The 23,381-nt window shown below is 38.5% G+C and overlaps 1 protein-coding gene across 16 annotated transcripts in view; it reads left to right on the forward strand.

Annotated features, from left to right (window-relative positions):
• ANKS1B (ankyrin repeat and sterile alpha motif domain containing 1B) overlaps positions 1–23,381 on the forward strand; it is a 999,563-nt gene that overhangs the window by 376,890 nt on the left and 599,292 nt on the right. For all 16 annotated transcript variants that reach the window (XM_084796582.1, XM_084796560.1, XM_084796578.1 and 13 more), the window contains one exon: positions 22,345–22,525. In XM_084796582.1, the coding sequence (XP_084652708.1) occupies positions 22,345–22,525 (181 nt within the window). The remainder of the gene's footprint in view (positions 1–22,344; positions 22,526–23,381) is intronic.

Consider the following 23,381-nt stretch of genomic DNA (forward strand, 5'->3'; position numbering starts at 1 on the left):
TAATGAAATGTTCATCTGCGCACTTGGATACATTTTATATATAGCCGAGTATTGGTTTTAATATATTAAATAGCAATTCAATATTGTCTTAATGAACGAAAATGCTATAGTATATTAGGAATCTTTATGGGTAAGAAGATAGTTTGAAACCAGATAGTTCTAAATTCAACCATCCCCTTATTCATTTTTGTAGTCTTTTTGTTTCAAATGCTCACTGTATACTAGTGGTAAACTTAATAAGCATATATTAACTCAACATCAGCACTCTATTTAAATATACTTTTTAAAGCCAAGTCCTTCTTACTCTCTTTCCCGTGTTACTTTTCTATAAGCCCTTAACATCTTTATGGGGAAAATTGAAAAAAAAAAACCTTTCTGTCTTATGTTTTGGTATTAATCATTGTGCCCTCATTGTCTTTCCCCAACTCACCAGGCGCTTATATAAATCAGGTCACATTCACCTGATCGATCTTCCATTTCAAAGTAAAGGTATATAACACCACGGGCAATTTAATTCTCTCCTTAACGTCTTTGGCTGTTGGCTCCCTCTCTCCCCAGCTCATTTCACTCCTGATTTAGGTTCTTACTATTGGTTGTTGGTTTTATAGAATATCTATATGGAAACATACATGACTTAGTGATATCCTTCCGGCAGGTCATTATTCAAATGCTACCTTACAGGTGATGTCTTCTCTCTTGCGTATAGGGTAGCTCTACTCTCCCTGTCTCATTTATGCCTGTGTGCCGTCATAGCATTTTTAAATCTGAGCTAGCGTATTTTTGCCACATTTCTTTCCAACTTCAGTAGATTTCAGGAGAATTGGAACTATGTTCTTAATTAAAAAAAAAAAAATCCTCAACCCCAGCATGTAGACTACTACCTGATACATAATTTGTGTTCAGTTTTATTTGAATGATTCAGCTGAGCGCAGCTGGGGAAATAGCAGCGAAAACTGTTCTGTGGAGCGAGCATTCAAATTGGGTTTTATGTCTGAGCAGAAGTTAGTACCCCGCGAAGAAGGATGTGATGAGGATTGGAAGTCCTTTGCCTTAAGGCAGTGCAGAGTTTACCATCAGAACTTCTAATAAATCAAGATGTCCTAATAAATTGTTAGTCTTTCCTTTTCCTCTTAATCAAATATCTTATTACTTAGCACTTCTTATTCCATGAGCAATGCTCTTAGTAAAAAGGTTTTCATGGTCAGCTGGTGCCTCACCTTTGACCATGTCCCCTGGAGGGGGAGACCTGGTGGCACTCAGAGGAAGGACAGCAGGTTACCAAGAAGAGACTTGATACCCTATGAGCATATACAGGGGGAGGTAATCCCCCTCAGGAACAGTCATAGGGGAGGGGAATACGGGGAAAAGAGGAGGGAGGGAAGAAAGGGAGGAGACAAGGGATGGGATAACCATTGAGATGTAACAAGAATAAATTAATAAAGAAAAAAAATTAAAAAAAGAGATGTACAAGATTAAAGTTTCTCATAAAGAAGGGTTTTTTCAGAAGCTTACCCCATACTGACTCTGAAAACTCTTTGATATGTTTTACAAGGAGTGATCCACAAAACTCAATGTAAGAAATATAATCCAAGGCATCTGTATTATCAATCATGATGATTTTATTCTGGTCTGACTTTTTTTATTTGCCTTACACACGTTCACACTATTTAGGAAGGGGCACGCTGACCCAGCAGCATGTCTGTTATTTAGTGCATTAGAGAGTGATTTGCATGCAGCTCATACTTTAATCCTCAGAACAACCATGTGATACAGATATGTCCATTTTGATTCCAATATTACATATGAGGAAAGGTACAAAAGTATGTTGTATTTTTGTGCCATGTTCAAAAGTAAGTTCCAAATCAGCATTGTTAAATTCCTAAAACTGAAAAACAAGCAGGTAGAAGGAGTTATAGCTTCCTCCATAAGCAGTATTATTTTAGCATTGTTTTATTTTACGTTAATTTGATAAGTCCTCTTAAACACATTCTTATGTGGGATAAGAAAAACTGCCCCTGATTGAGACAGAGGTTCACCATCCAAATCTCCTGGATTCCAAACCTAGTGAGAAATGAGATCCAGGAGTTAGATAAATAGAAAACAGATGTCATAAGTTTAAAATCATTTTACGAAGCAATTGGAAAATGTCATCCTAGATATGTGGTTCAATGTACTTGCTGTATCTCTTCTCTCAAATTAAGTGCATATTTCAGTCTTGCTCAGGAGAGTGGAGGACTTTAAAAAAAAAGCAGCTGTATGTCTGGTTACTTTCTTCCCCAATTTTATTTTGTAGCTAAGAACCTCCAACTCTTTAGGGAAATGTAAGTAAAGACTGGGAGGATGGACCAAGAATGTTACTTCTTGAATAAATACGAAACCAGAGAAGAGAAGTTCAGCTTAACAATGAGAGGACAAATTTCATTTCGTTTGACCAAATAACCCAGAGTTCGGAAGAGACTCGTGTCTTTTTGCTAGGATTCAAAACTCTACGTTTCTGAAACTTTATTCCTCTTTCCTTATGTCAGTTGTTTTTGTTCTACCTTTCACTCAATTGCAAGCCAGAAATATGAGTCACCCAGGGCTCCTCCTGTCCCTCCACTCTCTATATCTAGTCAGCCACCAAAGCCTGTCAGTTCTGCTCCCTAAACATGACTCAAAACCTTCCGCCTCTACTCTCTCTGCCACTGTCTGAGGCTTTAGACTTGATTGCTGAAATCATTCCCCTAATGGCTCCCCTAGCGCTCACTCCCATCTGCTTCTAATTTATACTCTGTACTTCCTGTACTGTACTGCTTGTGTTATTATTGTTACCAGTGTTTTATGTTTTAAAACGTTTGCAAAGTTATAACGAAGTTGGAGATACACTGCAAAGATTTCTTCTTTTGGGAGTATTTCTAAGTCATTACAGACCTGATCCTGCATCAGCTGCAAGTACCAAATTACTCCTTATAAGTGGGATATGTATCTGTCACCAGAAAACACATCATCCAAATCACATCATGGCCTTTGGCATATTACTAACATTAACGTCAAGATTCCATTCAAATGTTTGGTCTTGTCTTGACTTTTGAAATGCCCACGTGTGTAAAGATGATGGGCCAGCAATTTTAGAGAATGGATCCCAGCTTAAATTTATCTGATATTTTCTTATTAAGTCCAGAATATGAACCTTTATTAGCAAGAGCCAGCAAAGACTCCGGTTTATTTATCATGTCCTATGAAGTGGGACTTGACCTTTGATTTGTTTCGGTTGTTACGGTCTTCACTTACCACGTAATTACAGTGATATCTTACAGTATTTTCCACTGTGAAATTGCTTACTCATTTACTTCTGAAATTTAGAGGTTTTTTTATGAAAAGATACTTTGAAAATATGCCAATGTCTCATTTTAGGAGCATTCAATTCTTAAAAAAAAAACAAAACAAAACATTATCTTCAGAGAGCCACAGCTTTCCTATTTTGTCCACTGAGTTACAATCCATTACTATTATTGTTCCAACACTTAAATTATTTAGGATTTTGCCAAAGTGAACACTCCTGTGTACTTTTGACATATCTCTGTCATTATTCAAGCACTTTCTTACATTTTTTACCTAGCTTGTATATATTTTCCTAGTCCCAAATATAGAGCGCCTCCATTTCCCCAGTCACCTGTGTTTCCTTCATGTGCAAAATGGTGGATGCCAATGTTGAGGTACTAAGTTCATAGAGTGCTATTCGGTTGTTGCTTCCAACATGTTGTTCACTGGACAAAGTGAGCGATATTTGTAGTATGTACAGGATGTCTGTGCATGTGTATGGGGATATTTATGAAGATATATAAACATGAACACATCTATTTTTATATTCCTATCTTCTTTGCATATTGAAAACTATGAACTCCTATGGATAATGCAACTGTGATTTAAACGCTGCAGAGTTCATTCCCACATTTGTAATTCTGTACCCTGATAACCAGACACCAAGTTTCCACTGCCCTTGATGTGTTTGGCTATTGAGCAGGTCAGATTCTCAGTTAATCTCCAATGTCTAAGGTTAGTGCAACCTCACACGGGTTCCATCTTTGCTTAGTCAGAACACTACACACCACCCAGCTACGTCCTCCCTACCTCTCGAGGGCTCTGACAGGCCCTCCTGACTCCTACAGGCTCCTGCTCTCATGGGACAGTGCTGAGTCACCACCTTTGTGGATCCCTGATGTGGATAGTAAGGAGACACTGTAAGGGTGATCTAATCATCCTCATGGGATTCTATCTCCTTTGCTAGACCTCTACTGGCTAGAGAATGTTAATTCTTTCCCCTTGGCTTTTCAAACATTTTGAATGTTATCTCTTCCCAGAAGGGACTATGTCCAACAGAAAATGGAAATTTTTATGAAACCAATTAATTACATTATTAGTTGTAAAAGCAAAAATTACAAGTGATGCCCTACTAGTTTGGAAATTTCTTTTCTTTGATTCTTGACATTCATCAAGAACTTGGCAATAACTATTTCCTGAGTGGCCATAAAAATAATTGACAAAATTTGGCATGAGTTCTAAAAGGAGTTCTATGAGACTGAGGATATGGCTTACAGTAAAGTGCGTGTTGTACAAGCATGGCGACCAAAGTCAGATCTCCAGCATCACCATGGAAAGAAGCCTGGCGCATCCTTGTTTACCTGCAGTCCCAGTGCTGGAGAGGTGGGTAAAGGAAGGTCCCTAGACATTGCTGGCCAACATGCTTAACCAAATCTGCAAGCTCCGGGTTCAGTGAGAAGCTGTGAAAGAAGTAAAGTGATGAAAAACTGAGAAAGGTGCTCAGTGTCAGCCTCTGACCTCCATGAGCATGCACACATGCAAGCATGCATGCATGCAGGCACACACACATACATGTAGATACATACACATACATGCACACACATACACAGACATATACATATACCTACAACACACACATAGACATAGACATATATAGACATGCACACAGATAGACACACATATATGCACACACACATAGACATACATATATACATACATACATACATAAACAAATGCACATACACACATATACAAATGTACATATATGTGCATATACATATATGTATACACACACATAAAATAAGCTTTATGAAAAAGCTAGCCATAAATACCCAATTAAATTGAGTTCAATGTCAAACCATGTTGTTATTTTAAATTAAGATTATTATCCTTTCATATATTCCTTGAGTATTAGAAACTCTAACTCTTTTATATTTTCTGTTGAATTTCACTAAAATGTAACACAGTATCAACACATGTGTAAATCTACATAATTGCAATTATACATGAAGTAGTCATTATGATAACCAACTTAGTAAAAAAAAATGTGAAGTAAGGACAACTTATAAAAACAGATATTAGGCAGTGCACTATTACAGAATACTGACAGTGATTAATAACAGCCCTGAAAGGCATTTTCCTATCTTCTCATCCTTGCACTCTCCCCGTCTCTCTCTTCTGTCACAACAGTTGCAAGTGATTACCTCAGTAGTCATTTCTCTATGAACTAACAAGAAGTATGAAAGGACAGAGCCTTAGGCTGTCAGTATTGCAAATTGAATCTCAGAGATATTTACCTAACACAAAAACTGGGAACATAAACTCAAAGGAACAAACAAATAGCCTTGACTATAAAAAAAAAAAAGTGTTATAAAGCATCAAAAAATACCAATTAAAATAGAAATAAAGTGAAAATGGCATAGAGATATTTATAAGAAATAATCTACTAAATACCAATGCTGAGTATATAAAGGTCCTTCATAAGAGCATAGTAAATACGAACACGACATTGGAGGAAAGCAGGCCAGGATCAGGATGAAGGTCTCAAGGCAGAAAAAGACAAATATCCAGTGCATGAATGGAGAAATGCTTACCAATGTGAAACATAAAAAAAAAGTTACCTGACATTTCAACATTTATCCTACAGCGAGCTTAATAAGCTCTATGAAGTGAAAATATGTCCCATGCTTAGTAAATGCCTGGTAAAGGCAAAGTGATGCAGACATGGCCGATGGTAGCAGAGACTTATACTGTTTTCAAGTCTAGTAATTCTTTCCCTGTAACAACAAAATCCTCAGAAAAACTGGGGGGAAATCTTTAAAATATTTTCATTGTGGCAATATTTTCTCAGCAGTATGGAATAAAAATATTAAGCAATTATTAAAAGTTAATTTACTCATGCTAAGAAATTATATTTTTCTTTCTCCCCAGTTTCTGGTATATTATGTCACTGGCCTTCACTTCCCCAGCCGAGGACCAGGGTTATGAGATATTGCACAGCTTCCCACTCTTATACCCAGAAAAATTATCCCTGGAAGTTTCTACTTAAAGCAATTGATGCATTTACCAATTACCAAACTTTGATGAAAAAAAAATTATCTTCTTTGTTTTGTCCTTAATCCAGGGAATCTTCCTGCAATCCATCCTGTTCTGCTGCAGATTTACAATGTTTAACCTGGGTTCTGTTTTTTTTTTAATTGAAGCTGACAGTTCTCCTATTCTTTTTTTTTTTTAAAGAGGAATATATTGTTTTAACGTATGCATCTTTCAGTTAGTTTCTACCCATGCTAGATCTTACAACAAAGAAAGAAAACAACCACTTCTTTATTCTAAATTAGGCATTACCGTAGTGCTTTGTTTGCATTATCCCAGTCAGACTAGACGGTGATTTTTTTTTTCAGAATTGAATACATTTTTATTATAGTATAAAGTATTTAAATAGCTGAGTGTGGTGGTACATATTTTTTTAATTTAAGTAGTTTATTCAGATTATATTTCAATTATTATCCCCTTACTTGTATCTTCGCTTTCCCCCTCCCTCCCTCTTTCATCCTATACCCCTCCCCTTGGTCTGTGACAGAAGGTGACCTTGTCCCCCACTATAAGATCACAGCCTATCAGGTCTCATCCTGGTAGCCTGCTTCCTCTTCCTTTGAGTGCCACCAGGCCTCCCCACAAGGGGAAGTGGTCAAATAGGGGGCGCCAGAGTTCATGTCAGAGTCAGTTCCCGCTCTCCACACAATAGTAGAAAATGTGCTGTCCATTGGCTAGATCTGGATAGGGGTTCTAGGTTTACTGCATGTATTGTCCTCTGTTGGTACAATAGTTTGAGCTGACATGCCTGGGTCCAGATCTGCCAGCCTTAATGGTCTTCTTTTAGGCTTCTAGGACCTTCTGAATCCTTCTATTTCCCCATTCTCCTGTACGTCTCCCACCTGGAGTCCCAATAGGAAGTCCCAACATCTATCCTAATCTCCAGCTAAGTGAAGACTTTCAGGGGACATCTCTGTTGGGCTCGTGTCCAATTACAAGTGAATATGTGCCATGTGTATCTTTCTGTGTCTGGGTTAACTCACTCAGGATGGTCATTTCTAGTTCCATCCATTTGCCTGCAAATATCAGGATTTCCTTGTTTTTAATAGCTGAGTAGTATTCCATAGTGTAAATGTACCACAGTTTATCCATTCTTTCACTGAGGGACACTTAGGCTGTTTCCAGGTTCTGGCTATTATGAATAAGGCTGCTATGAACATGGTTGAGCATATGTCCTTGTTGTGTGGTGGAGCATCTTTTGGGTGTATTCCAAGGAGTGGAATAGCTGGGTCTTGAGGTAGCCCTATTCCCAGACAGTGATTTCTTGGGGAAAGTTGTGCATTGTTTGCATTTCAGCTAAACAGATACTCAACTGTAAATATCAGCATTAAGATTTGAACCCAATTTTACCTTACCCCAAACCCGATTTGGTTTCCTTAATATGTAAGGGATTTACAGAAAAAATAATTTTGTTTGAATTTAATATACAAATGAATTGAATATTTGTTCCATTTACTCATTGATAGAAAGGTGAAGAAATAGAGTTTAAAGTAACAGGTGATTTTCAGATTTAGTGACATTTTTCCTTAAGAGAAATTGACGCAAAATTATGTGTCAGTCTTGCAAGTTTTCGGTTACCGAGAAACTGATTACTTTATGAGTTAGTTTCTTAAATTTGCTTTCTATCCTTATAACAATTCTTTCTACCTTTTTCTTTTCTTTTCAGGAGGCAAGGTTCAGAGAGAAAATAAAACTTTTAGGAGGTATTTTGCTAAACGTTTTTGAAAAACAGCATAAAAAGGGAGATCATTAGCTACAATTAACTTTAATATTGTCTTCATTTAGTAATATCTACCATCTAATGACAAAAAATACTATGGTGCTGACTGCAGTTTACTTCAGTGAATCTTATATGAACTTATTCTAAACTTCGTGCCTTCTTAATTACCAACAGAAGTACTTATGTTGTCACTTGTGTCTGCTTTAAGCTTTTGCTTTCTTCTAATATTGTTTTCCCTAATGATAACCTTCCTGACAATTGCTTTTATAAATACCATGGGGGGAAATGACATTCTTTTAGAACTATCATTTTCTTCTTCATAAGAAAGTCTGGTTATTTGTATTGTATGGGAAGACATTTTAAATAATTATAGAAAAACATGGCACAATGGCTCATGCACTGATAACTTTGAACTGTTGAGTGAGCTGGGACTATCTGAAGGCTCTCTGGGATACTTCAGGAAGCCTCACGTTCCCTAGATATAAAATGGGGGGATACAAAGTGGGGATATAAAATGCAGACGTGTGATACTTCTATGAGAGGAAATATGTGGCACACATGGCACAGAATGTACTCCATGCATACAGTTGGGAAAGTTCTTAAGACAGAAAGAGCAGATAGACATTTGGGAAATCAAAGAGCAGTACTTTCTCTTTTATTTACACAGTGTTATCACCTTTCTGGGCTTTTGAGGAAATGTGGCTTGCAAATCATTAAGTCATGACTTTATGCAATTTTAAAACTGAAGCTGAAGAAATGACAGACATTGTCACCACCAGAATTTAGTGAGAACTTCACAGCCGGCCCTGGAATGCCCAAGGATAATGAAGGGATATGAAAATCCCTTCCACACACATCAGTTTGACAACTCTATTCAAACGGACACATTTTGTTTTTAAAATCAAACTATCACAATTCACTCAGTGTGATATGGGTAGTGTGAGTTTAACTAGTAACCCAGTCCCTTTCCTAAAAGATAAGTAGCCAACCCTCTGGCTTAACCATGGAGTCATAGCAAATGTGCAAAGAGTGACCAGCAATTCTAAACAATCTCTACTATGGCTCTAGCCAAGGACAATACAGGCTGTAAACTTCAAACCCCTACCCAGATCTAGCCAATGGGCAGGACATTCTCCACAGTTGAGTGGAGGGTGGGATCTGACTTTCACAGGAACTCTGGTGCCCCATATTTGACCACGTCCCCTGGATGGGGAGACCTGGTGGCACTCAGAGGAAGGATAGCAGGCTACCAAGAAGAGACTTGATACCCTATGAGCATATACAGGGGGAGGAGGTCCCCCTCAGTCACAGTCATAGGGGAGGGGAGTAAGTGGAAAATGGGAGGGATGGAGGAATGGGAGGATACAAGGGATGGGATTACCATTGAGATGTAACAAGAATAAATTAATAAAATAAATAAATAAATAATACATTAAAGAAAAAAATAAAATAAAATAATTTCAAAAGGAAAAAAAAGAAAAAAATGGAAGAATGTTTCCTAATAGAGTTTATGAAGTTAGTAATTCTCTTTTTCTGTTCCAAAATGGCATATATGTATATGTGCACACTCACACATGTGCCTGCTTATAGACACTGCACTAGTACAAAGAGAGCAGTGTCCCCTATAACTATAGAAAAAAAGTACCTAAGCAAAGTACTTGAGAACAGAATTCATCAAACATTCATACACATATAACAATTACATGATTTTATCAAATAAAATTTACTCAGTAACTGTATTTGAGATTGAAAATTATACAATAAACTACCTACAGCAAGAATAACCAAGAAACAATAAGTAATTATATAAATGTTACATTCTTAGTGTTTTGGCTATTTGTATTTGACAGCCTTGAAGAAAACATTTTTCCTATCTTGGTACATCTAAAATTCTGAATGTAAAACAATATCTATCATATCTCGCCTTTATCAACCTAAACATCCATAAAGACCTAGAACCATCTTAACCCCCAAACAACTACGATTAACTGTAAAACTAAATTATCTGGTCGTCAACTCCTTCAGAGACTTGAGAATGATGCCCCATTTCTTTTAAGGGGGTTAGGTAGGTTTTTGTTTGCTTTCTTGGCCTATAGAGGGTTATTTTTAATAGGAGTTGGTTGTAAGTTATTACTGGTCTTATTTAGAGAGAAAACAAATGATGTTTCTATGTAGTAGTAATGAATGAGTGGACACAGAATATTTGAAAATACAATATTTATAATCACAACAATAAGTAAAAATATTTTAAGAGCATATTAAAACTAAGTACTAGACACAAACCTAGAAGTACCATAAATGCAATACTTTTATATTCTGTGATTTTGGTATCAAAACTAGCTCACTTTTATAATTTTTACCCTTTAACAATTAAGCTTTCATAATATAGATAAAATTCATTGATATGGCTATTTCAGTCTACAGCATTTTTTAACATAACTCTGTATTAACTTTACAATTTAGATTTTCACTTTCATGTGTTTTGTGTCTGTAATTAGAGGCTTTGATACATCATAATGAATTCCCATTAGTAATTTTATGCAAAAATGATAAACTTGCATAACTTTTGTTTGTCTGCAAACTTTTTATTTTCATTTTGTTTCTCAAGGGTAGTTTAGATATATTAACATCTTTGGTTGGGCGTCATCCTTGGTGGTGTCATCTCACTCTTTCCTCGTCTGAAGGATAGGGGCAGAAAATCTGCTAAACATTATACTAGGATTAATATTTCTGTCTTTTCTTGCTTTTCATTTTTTCTGACTTTGAAAGGTCCATATGATTACGTGGACCTTTACTGATATATTACAGAGATTGTAGTTGAAAAATATAATAAGGTTTTGATTTGAGAAATGAAAATTTTGAAGTATAAAGATATTGCTCCTTATGGTTCAGAAGGCTCAATGTAAGTAAAGATGTAAATTATGCACACTGATACTCGGTTTTATTATAATTCTTATCAAAAGCCAGATAGCACTTTTTATAGATTAATTTCTCCGTAGTTGTTTTAGTAGGGGCAAATCATCCCTTGTATAGAAATGTAAAGGAAAGCTAAGACATTCATGAAAGGTAGCAATGACAAACGAGGAGTAAGTCCACTAGTGCTAGTGTTGTTTCATGACTACGTGAAATAAGATATTAATGCATGGTCAGTTAAGGGATATATGTGTTAATTGGTGGAACAAAAAGAAACCCCAAATAGCCCTCTCCAGTAGGTTCAGTTCGAAAGTCTCAGTGTAGCAGAGGGTAAAAGTTCACAGCAGGAATAACTGGACGTACAGAAGCGACAAAAACAAAGCTTGACGTAAGTCTCACAGTTACGCAAAAATAACTCAAGCTTATTAGGGAACTAATACATGCAACACCAAAAGCTCTGAAACATTTCAGAAAATACAGATTGTCTAAAGCTTTAAGATCTAAATCTAGCAAAGATTTATCATTGACACTAAAGACATGGCCCACTGAAAGAAAAATTGATCTGTATGATTCATCAATATGAAAACCTCTTTCCTTGGGGGAAAATAGTGTTATGAAGACTAAAAGACAAGCCACTTATCTGACAAAAAAATCAATATTTAGGATATATAAAGAACCCTCAAAACAAAGCAAAATCTGGAATATGTCCCCCTCAAGAAAAGGAACCCCTCACTGTAGTGAATGTATCGATAAGAATCACCTGAGATGCCCAACTTCAGTGAGACACCATCACAGCCAGCAAGATGCCAGCGAGACCACAGGAAAAAAAAAACCATGTTGCTGTTAGAAAGGTAATATACGAAAAATAAAAAGTTTGACATTTCTTAAAACATGATACCATCGTACAACCCACAATGTGTACCCTTGGAAATTTGTACCATTTATGTGAAAACATTTTTAACACCGAAACCTATATATATAAAATATGTAGTGGAATAATTTCTAATAACTGGGCCTGAAACAACCCAGTCACCACACAGTTGTGAAGAATTAATCATTTATGACCCGGATGGTACCCAACAAATAAAGGCGCAAGCTATGGAAATGCACAAGAGCTTGGACCAGTCTCAACTGAGAAGAGCCTGTTCCCACCGGCTATATAGTGGGTGCAACTATTTATATAGCGTTCTTGACATGAATCTATAGAACAGATTTGTGTTTCCTGGAGCTAAGGAGGGGGTGAGGCGGGAGGGAAATAAACGTGGCTATAAAAGGCACCAGAGGAATCCTGGCTAAGAAAGAAATCTGTTGTTTCTTGATCCTGGCTGTGATGTAGAACATTGAGGTGAGATGCTACCACTAGGGAAACCAGGGAAAGGTCACATGAGCTCCTTTCTAATCACTTATTAGAATTACATCTGAATTTACCATGCTTCAAAAACATATAATCTTAATTTAAATGTTAAGCTGTTATTTTTTCTTATACCCTGCATATTTATGTGTAAAAGTTCTTTTCACCCACACAGTGATATGCACTTCCTATTTTGGTTGCTCAGAACGTATCTTCTATAATCAGTTGCATAATTACCTTCCTGCTGTTCTTAAAATGAACCAAATTATTTAAAAATTTATTTTTAAAAAACGAACTGGGAAATAAAGCTGGTCATACTTATTTTTAATTTGGGGCATTTGAATTCGACATGAACACCCCTGAAATATTAATGTGTGAACATTTAAAATACTTATATAAAATAATGGCTGCAAAATAGCTATGACTGTTTTCATGTGGGTAGAGTTTCTTTTATGATGTTAACTCCTCAAAACGCTTTCTTTTTCCTCAGTATCTACAGTGAATCTGGAGTTACCAAACATTTTTACCGACTGAAATTAAAGTCTAAAGCTTTAGCGTGTGTGTGTGTGTGTGTGTGTGTGTGTGTGTGTGTGTGTGTGTGTGTGTGTGTGTGAGGTCAAATTAAAGGTTATAAAAAGAAACATACATCACATATTCCTTTTTCTTAAAACTTTACACTCAGGTTTATATATGTTAAACATAAGGGAATATGCTAATAGTTTCATAATGTCTCTTTTAATGAAAGTTGAAAATATATGTCACTCCAAGCCAAGTGTTTCAATATAAAAATATAATAAATAAAAGAGATAAAAACTAGAGATGATAAGATTCTTCACTTTTTCTGCCTTGCTCTTGATAATGTACCTAGTGACTACAGAAAGTCAATGGAGAGGGCCTGAGGAGAGGGCTTGTTAGCTAAACCACTTGCTGTGCAAGATTGAAGACCGAAGTTCAGTGTTCAGAGCCGGTGTAAAAGCCTGACACGGAGTCTTACTATCTCTAATTCTAGGACTAAGGAAATGACATGTGGGGACAGGAGCATCTCTGGATACTTATGGACCAACTAGCCTACACGTTGAAAAATTAAGAAAGACCATGCGTCAAACTAGGCAGAAGGAGAAGGAAGAGACTTCTTGGTCTCCACATGTACACTATGACACACATGTATCTATATTTGTACACACACTCATACATACATTGTTGCAACACACACACACACACACGCACGCACACACACGCACACACACACACGTGATGGCTCATCTTGGCTGTCGCCTTGACTACATCTGGCATCATCTAAAACCAAAGATGCTAGGCACTGCTATGAGGGTTTTGCTTTTCTTTTTTAACCTAAATTTTTATTGATTGTGAATTTCACATCATACATCCCAGTCTCACTCATATCCTCATACCGTTGTACCTGCCCTCTATTCATGCATTCCCCCCCCCCTAAATTCACCATGGAAGCTGTAGCGTGTCACAGCGTGTCCCGCAGCGTATGCCTTTGTCCACACTTCTTTGCTTGCAGATGTACATTGCAATGGTCATTGGTCTGATTCTAGGGCTCTGGCTTTGGCTCCATTATCTATACTGGGTGCTTACCAGGACCCCTCTCAGATACCCTGTTGTTGCCCTGTGTCATGTAGATCCTGCAGCTTTGGATCTGTAGTATCAACTCTGTCATGCTCTTCAGCAGTTCATTGATGGGATAGATATTGGAATAGGCCAAATCAGAGCCCCGGATCTGGGCCTGGGTGTCAGCTGGGCTGGTCAGCACACCAGCTCTCCCACACTCCTGACACCCCACACCCCGAGGGTGAGTTCTCCACGACTGCCCACGTTAGCTCACCCAATGCTCTGTCTGGCAAGGGGCAAAGCCAGTTCTCCCACTCTCATGCTTTAGGGGCTCATCACTTGTTCCAATGCCAGCAGAGCCAGTTGTGACTCTGGGAGAGTGGCCTCACACATTGCAGGAGTTTCGGGTAAGCCAGCCTTACTGACTGTAAGACCATACCTGCATCTGAAGTACACACAAAAAAGGAGAATATGAGCAACGTGGTTTCTCCACGTTTTCTATGTCTATCTTTCTTTTTGAGACACATCTTACTGCTAAGTATGTAGATCTGGCTGTCTTGAAACTGACAGAGATCCACCTGCCTCTGCCTTTGGAGTTTGAGTAATAAAAGATGTTCTACCATGCCTAGGTAATATCTACTTGTAATACCAATGGTATAATCTTTAAAACGTGACAAATCTCAAGTGCCTAGAACAACATCCACTCATAAATACATGACATTTACTTATATTTATTTCAGCCTCTGTGTGGAAATTATATGTATGTTTGACCATGATCATCAAAATAGGAGAATGTCACTTTACCTGAATTTATGAATTCTATACCATTAGAACAAGTTTTACACACACACACACACACACACACACACACACACACACACACACACACACACACACACCATGCACCTCATGAGAAAAAATTTCATTTTATTGAAAAGAAATAAGATAGATAATGTTTTTATTCTTATGGTTTTTTTAAAGACATGGTTTCTTTGTGTATCCCTGGCTGTCCTAGAATTAGGTCTGCAGACCTTTGGACTCAGAGATCTACCTGCCTCTGCATCCTAAGTGCTGAGATTAAAGACATACACCAGCACTACCACCTGGATTAATTTTGTTACACCTTTAGTAAAGAATATTATTGGACTTCTAAAAATCCCTTTTCTCTGCTGTTCTCGGAAAAAGTCAGGACAGAAGAGGCTGCAGAAATACAGTCCAGTGGTAGAACACTCACTAGCCATGTGTGAGGCCTGTGCTTGGTCCCTGGGAGACAGAGGCAGAGAGGTGGGAGAAGAAAGGGAGGGAGTTCACCAATAGTTCTAAGGTGAATGGATCTGACTATTTTCCTTTTCCTCCTCCTCAAATACAACTAAAGTGGTAAATGAAACAAAACTAAGAACAAATCTACAAAAGTGGTGAAAATGGCAATGTTACTATGGCATATTCTCAAAAATTAAAAGTGTTAGAGTTAGACAAAACCAATGGGAGAGATCCACAGTCCATCAGAAGGGGGACAGAAGGAGGCCATCGCATGAGTTGTAACCTGAGCCTGACATTGTCAGAGCCCTGAGGAAAGTCTTCCAGGGAGAGAAGAGCAGGGCCACTGAGGAACATTAGCACCTTGTCTATGAAGCAATGGGCTCCGTGACAGCGACTGCCTGGGTGCTAAAGAGTTTATGACGCCCCTAAGGAGGGAACTGGAGAAGGAGGGAGAGACGGCGCCAAGTTTTAGTGAGCAAAAGCAGCTACTCTAGAATGACAGCATCCAGGTTCTCCATATGAAAGAAGATCTGTGACGTTTGTCCTTCTGAGTTCGAGTTTCTTCATTGGCATGATCATGTCCACACCATCTATTTTATTGGAGATGACATACTTTTTCTTCTTTAAGGTGGAAGAAAAACACTGCATATGCATACTATATTTTCTTCCTATGTACATTTGTGGATGAGCACCTGAGCTCAGTCCGTAACTTGGCTTTTGACTGTCTGTGTCTCAGTAAACATAGGTATGTGGGTGTTGCTGGTGTATGCTGGCTTGAGGGTTTGTGGGGGTTTTGGGGGGGGCTTAGTATGTATTTAGAAGGATCCACCATACTGATTTCCATGGTGGCCATATACTTTCCCACCTAAAATTGTGTAAGGATTCCCCTTTTACACCTCTGATAGTATTTTTAAGAATGGGCTATTTCAAAAATACTTTTAAGGGGCATTTTAAAGTTAAAGGCAGAACAACTTTAGTAGTCAAAAATGCCTAAAAATTGCTTCATTTCCTTTCTTTTCTTTGTTTTGTTTTGTTTTGTTTTGTTTGTTTGTTTGTTTGTTTTCTGATTTATCTCCAGAGCTTAGAACAGTGCTTGGCAAATACCTTACTGCTCATTTGAACAAACTGACAAAAGTATAGTAAAGGAAGCTAGTCAATGCTTCTGGAATATATAACACAAAGGCTCAGCGAAAGCCAACATGGCCACTTGTAAAGGACTCTAGAAGTAAGAGACCGAGGCACAGCAGCATAGGGGAATGCCAAGTTAGCATAGGAATAAGAAACTATTTCATCAAGGGCACAAATACATAAACCCATTATACATCCAGAAATGCATTATATGATAAATTAACACATCACATTAATGCTGAAACCAGGGTGCTGGCATAACAGGCTGTCATTTGGAGAAGATATTTGTAATTAAATCCTGTTTACCATGTACTATATACTCAGGATGTTCCAGGTTGATTAAGACCCTCAAAATAAATGCTCAGGCTGATTTGTTGTTTTTTTGTTGTTGTTTTTGTTTTTGTTTTGTTTTGTTTTGTTTTTTACCATCTGACTTTATTTCAAAAAAGTGCTTATGGAAACAACTCATTGTACTGAGACAGTGTGCCAGTGGGGAGGTGTATAGGAAGTCGGTCATCTTCAGGTAGTTCTATTAGTGGCACAATTAATTTTCCGGCATGCGGCAATCTTCCCCAAGAACTCGCTCTGAACCCTGTTTCGCCTGGCTAATTTGTTTAATGTAACCATTGACTTTTGCTAGCGCCACTTTGTCTCTGTACTGACACCAGCGTGTCCCTCTAGACGTGCTTGACATTTGGCTAGAAGGGTGTCTTAAACCCCTTATAATTAAATTAGGCTATTTCAAATGATTTAAAATCAACTTAAATTTAAGTAAGATGGTTTTTTTTTCAAATGCCCATTAGTTTCAGTGATTTGTAAATAATAGAGGAAACATCAGCTTTGAAGCGCAAGGCAAGTTTGGAAGGAAATATCACGTCACTTAGTCGGGCATCTCTTGTCCTTTTAGTGATGGTGGATTGTGTCCCTATGGTCCTGCCATAATGGCCACACACTTCCTAAAGTCGCATCAGAATGTAGTTTGTATGCACCACAATGTTCCTGTGATAGGTTCTTACTGGTGAAGAAAATCCAAAATAAGTGTAACAACTACACATCACCCTCACCATGATGTCGCTAGTCCCTTTGAGCAGTTCTTGGCTGAGACGTGTCTGGCTTATTCGCTGTACACCACATGACTCACACTGCGTTCTACGATCTGGTGTGCCCTGTGCTTGGATTTAGTGCTTTTCCATCTAAATAATGTTTTTATGTCTAGCTTTGTCTTGCCATGAGATCTGTGGGGGTAACAGAGCTTACACTTTGGCTTTGAGTCACTTAACTATCATCCTGCCTTCTGTCCAATCCTTAACTTATGGAGTGGGACGCCTGGACACTGCCTTTCTGCCAAAGCCTGGTCCTCTGCCTACCTGAATAACTGTAGCCACTGTGTGCCAAGAAGAGTCCAACCCTCATGCTATGAGAGACCTCATGGCTAAGGGAACAAGACATACATGTACATACCATGAAAATGGTTTTTTTTGAGGGGGGTGAAGGGGTAAGGGGGAATTCTTGTTCATCTGCCTTGGGAACATGAAAATGCTACACACTGAGTCCAGTGTCTTCTATTTTAGCTGCTGAGAGGCAATCCTTTAATTACTCCTTTACAGGGGCCACAGACTTTCTCAGCAAAAGACCAAAAAGTAAAATGATGTAAGATAATGTAGCTTTGGTGGCCCTACAGTTTCTGTGGCAACCATTCACTCTACTATTATAACAGAAAACAGCCAAGGGCGGTACCCTAGTGAACAGGCATGGCCAAGTCCAAAAAATGCTGTTTGTGCTTTTTTGACAGTTCTCACATGTCAGTAAAATAAAAAATTCTGTGATTTGTTTTCAACTATTAAAAAGGTGAAGAATATATATATTTGCTCACAGGCACTATGAAAATCAGCATCCTGGTTTGGACCTGAAGCTGTAGTTTTATGAGTTTTATAAGCAAATAAGTGTTTGGGAAACAGGAGTGATGGATGCAGACCATTAGGGAGGGAAATGTCATGCCAACGGGGTACCACAGAGAAGATGGTTCAGTTGATACAGGGACAATTGGCAGGTTCCGTCTGCCTCGTGAAAACTCCTCCTTGTAGGATGGACTCCTATTAAAATTTAAGTCAATGTTCCCTGTTGCCAATTTTATTACCACGACAGTCTGTGTTGTTTATTCTTATTGCTGTAATTTTAGTTTTCGTAGAAATAGTCTTTTCAAAACAACAGCTTCAGTGCTCTGCTTTTGTTTTTGTTTTTGTTTGATGTGGTTTGGTTTGGTTTTTTGAGACAGGGTTTCTCTGTGTTGCCTTGGCTGTCCTAGACTCACCTTGTAGACCAGGCTGACCTCTAAGTCACAGTGATCTCCCTGCCTCTGCCTCCCAAGTGCTGGGATTAAAGATGTGTGCCACCACACCCGGCTCAGTACTCTGCTTTTTTGAGACACTGTTTGTGCATCCTTAGATTTCTTCCAAGTATAATCTCGAGTGAACCATTTGTTCTCTCTCGGCCATTGCATCCGGTGACAGGTAAGGCAGCAGATGCTTTCCTGACAGAATCTCCCAGGACCTCCATGGCCCAGCATAGAGGAGGCTTGCTTTAACTTTCCATAAAGCGCAGTGTGAGTTGATGGCCTTCTTTCAAGTTGTAAATATATTGTTTGGGCACCACAGATAGCAAAAGCTTACTCTTTACTGCTCTTCAGCTGCTCACACAGCCCCTAAAACCCAAACCACATAAGGCAAGGCAGTAAGTGCTCACTGAGGCTATGGTTGTGTTGCATGCATTGTAAAGCAGCACATGTCTCAGATGGTTTATTTGTGCGTGGGTTGCCAGATGTTTTTTTCCCCAAAGGGTCAGGCAGCAAATATTTTAAGTATTGGTAGTAGTATGGCCTTTATTAAGTATTCAATGCTCCAAATGTAACATAACATCAGCCACAAACAATGAGCAAATAAATGGATAGTGAGTGATGTTTCCAAAGCAAGATATACCATATAGATTTGTATTAGTATGAACATGTATTGAGTAGTCTACTATGGGCAGCTTTAGCATACAAGAATATGTTTCATGTACTTCTGGTGTAGATGTTTAAACATTTGTGTTTCCCACAAAATAACTTGTGTGCTGACATTCACCCAACTGAGAAATCTGTCACTGTAGCCTTCTTACTCACAATCAACTGTCACAGCCATTCAGATGCCAAGTTCTAAAGAGTTAACTACAGTACAGTCTTCCAAAACCACACTGTCCTCTACCCCATCACTGCTGTTCTCACTGCAGGACCCTTCGAGGTTGTGGCTACAGTTATCCAGCCTCCTTTCCTCTCCTTTGACTCTACAAATCATCCTGTAAGTGCTAAAAACAAGTTCACCAAAATAATATCACGATTAAGTATCACTCTTCCTTGTCGGTATAGTTCCTTAAAGTATTTTGAATAAAGAACGAATTCTTTTGTGTGGCAATAGGAGTCCCAAAATCTTTTGTGTGGCCAAATGAGTCCTCCATGTTTTGGTATCTGCAATTTCCAATATTTAATTTCTTGAACCCAACACAACTTTCATATACTTTGCATCATAGTCATACTGAACCCTGTAGAGTTTTGATCTCTCTTTCTCTTCATCTTTGTGTGTGTCCATGTGTGCGCACGCATGTGTGTATGTGTGCGCTTGTGCATACATGCATGTGAGTATGTGTGTGCACTTGTGTGTGTATGCATGCATCTGCGTGTGTGAGGGTAGTGTGTGTGTCTTCTAAATCATCTTCCCCAAGACTCCGCTCAGCTGTGAGTCACCTTCCAGAGATGCTTTTCTGGTACCCTCCCTAAGGCAGAGCCCCACCTAGTGACTTCCCAGACTCGTGCTCCCTTACTGCATCTCCACTGTATGCTGCACTGTCTCTCCCACCATGCATCATTTCTTCCCCTCCCACTGAAGAGCTATAATGTCACTTCGTTATTGCTATTGCAGCACATTCCCTGGTATCTGCAATTAAGTGTACAGTCAGCAATATTTGTAGGATGAATTAATGCAGCGAAATTAGCCCATTTATCTTCATAACTACATAACAATGCGTGTTTTTAATGCAATTAGAACTGTGGGCAGCCGAAGTTTAGAAACATATATTTAAGAAACATTTAGATGGAGATCATGTGCATCGGTGGCCTTGACCTTTAGAAGGCTCACGGGAAGGAACATTAGCGGGAAAACAGTCCTGCCTGTGTATAAAGGGAAACAGAACAAAATACAAAACAAAACAAAATCTTGACTGATGGACGTGTTTGCTTCTATTGGTGCCCCTGTAATAGCTTGAGCCTCTTTAATGGCTGTTATGGAGTGTGGTGGAAAGGACATTGAATGTGAAACAGAGATTCAGTAGCCCCAAGGGCAGACATTTCATGAGAAACCAAGCCTGACGTTAAATCCTCATCTTTCATGCTTCCCAAGCAGCTGAACCTTGTGTGGGCACTAATCTGAACTCTGTTGCTGAGCGTGTCGTGATAATAAATGACACGCACGCTCCTCTATAGCACCAGTGTGCCTCTCGAGCTTTTTAACATTATAAGATGCTGAAGGAATAAAGCATACTGTGATCGTCTCATGCCCTCTACATGTTTTTGATATCCACTTTAAAAAAAATAAGGTGTGATGATGTAGCAGAGACACACTATTCGAATTTCTACAGGTAAGGGATCTCTGAAGGTTGTGACTGATTTACCAAACATCTTCGAGCAAGGAAAACACTAGTAAGCAAAAGGTCGTTGTACTATGAAGAAAGTGGATGTATGATAAACTTTATTGCATGAAAGTTAACATTTGCTCTCCCATGTATTTCACTTATATAAATAAGAGTATTAAAAGTAAAGCATGGATTGGCTTTTGGAAAATGTCCATAGATCTCAGGGCCAAATGATTGAAGTTTTCTTGAGTACAATGTTCTAAGCTTTAGTAGGCAAGAAGAATGGGAAAATGATTAATACTGTTGTAGAAAAAAGTGCAGAAGGCTCCTATAGGGAGTAATTTGTGATCGACAGAGCATATAGATTATATCTGAAATTGCTCCATGATTTTAACTTTTTTGTTCAAATTGACTTTTCTTGCTATTTGGGGATTAATTAAAATCGTTAAAAAAAGAAAATCAAAGTTCACTACAAATACCAACTAGACTCTTAGATCCTAGAAAATGTTCCATATAACTTTACTTAACTCTCATTATTTAATTCTAGCATATGGTACTTGGGGATAATATCTAATGCCACCAATTCCTTGGACTATATAAAGAATCAAAAAATGGAACTGCTTTAATTATACTTTAATGTTGGTAGGACCTTTTGTTATTAGATTCTGTATCCTCTGGGTTTAGCAAATGGCAGATGTTTAATAAATGTTAGTTGAATGAAAGACGACTTATAGTTGCAACTTTCAAATTTGATTATTAAGAGGAATGCTGCGTATTTGGTTTTTGTTATCTTCTGTGAAAAAAATCAAATAGCCTGAAGTGTTATATCAACTGTTCTGTAAGATTTTTAATTATACAACTTCTCACGATCATCAGCTGATTGATTAGTGTCTCTTTGTACGGCACTGTGTTTGCTGGTTTTATGTCAACTTGACATAAACTAGAGTCCTCAGATAGGAGGGAGCCTCTGTTGAGAAAATGCCTCAATAAGACTGGGCTGTAAGCGAGCCTGTAGGGCATTTTTGAATTAGTAATTGATGTGGGACAGTCCAGCCCACGGTGGATGGAGTCACCTCTGGGCCGGTGGTCCTGGGTTCTATAAGCAAGCAGGCTGAGCAGGCCATGATGAGCAAGCCAGTAAGCATCACCCCCTCCATGGCCTCTGTATAGCTCCTGCCTCCAGGTTTCAACCCTGTGTGAGTTCTTGTCCTTACTGGTTTCTGTGACAAACTGTTACATGGGCGAGTGAATGAAATAAGCCTTTCCCTCCTCAAGTTGCTCAGTGAGGTAGGATTAAAGGCAAGTAGGGTTGTGTTAATACTCCTGTCATGTTTGTGTATTTTAGCCAAAACAACGAACATCTATTGTGTCTTCTCTGGATTTCCAGCGAATGAATCATAACCAAGAATACTTTGAAATCAGCACATCTACAGGGTGTACCAGCTTTACTTCTAGCCCTCCAGCGAGCCCACCCTCCTCTTCTGTGGAAACCACAGAAGTAAAAAACGAGGAAGCTGAACCCACAGGTAAAATAATTCACTTTATTGAAGCTAAGACTTTTGAGCTTTAATAAAGCCTTTATGAGCTGTGGTGGTTAAGAGACATCTTCATGCAAATTTTATTTCTGGTTCACATTAGATGAGCAATAGTTTAGGTAGTATATTTTAAAATAGTAGCATTTTTTTTTTACCATGGCACATGTATAATATTGTTTTTAATATATTTGTGGTCTTTCCAGTATTGACATTAATATAACAATGTAATATTATTATGGCTGTAAAATAGCCAAAGGCATAGACATGCTTTTTTCCTTCTCCTGCCATCTACTGCTCTACCACAGTTTTATCAGATAATCAACACGATGGGCCTGTTGTTGTAGCTGCTCTGAGACTGGAAAACCCTTATCAAAGATCTCTGGTAAGACTGAGTTGGATGCTGTTGCTAAGGTAGTGATGGTGGAAAGGAGGGGTGGAAAGGAGAAGTACTGCCACTAGGAGATGCTTTCGGCTTCTACCAGATCGGATTCACCATGACTCTGTCCTTTGGAGGAGAATGAGCTAACTGATAAGGCCGAGGGCCATCCCAATGAGGACTGGGACCCAAACGGTTTTCCTTCATCTATCTATTGCACAGTAAGCACTCTACAGAGGTTGTAACCCAGCCTTTCACGGTAGCCAGAACAGTATTTATAAAATGTAAACCAAAGCGTGCTCTTGCTGTGTTGAAAGTGGGCCCGAGGATTCGGATCCTTATCATGGCCAGTGAAGCCAACCGCCACCTGGTTCCCAGCTCACTCTTGAGTGTGACCTTTAGTAGGTTCACCCGGGCCTTCTTTGCTGGGCATCTCTCTGGTTCCTTCCACCTGCATTCTCCGTCTTTTAT

The sequence above is a fragment of the Acomys minous genome, assembly GCF_964271855.1.
Source record: "Acomys minous genome assembly, chromosome: 9".
In the NCBI taxonomy this organism is placed as follows: Eukaryota; Metazoa; Chordata; class Mammalia; order Rodentia; family Muridae; genus Acomys; species Acomys minous.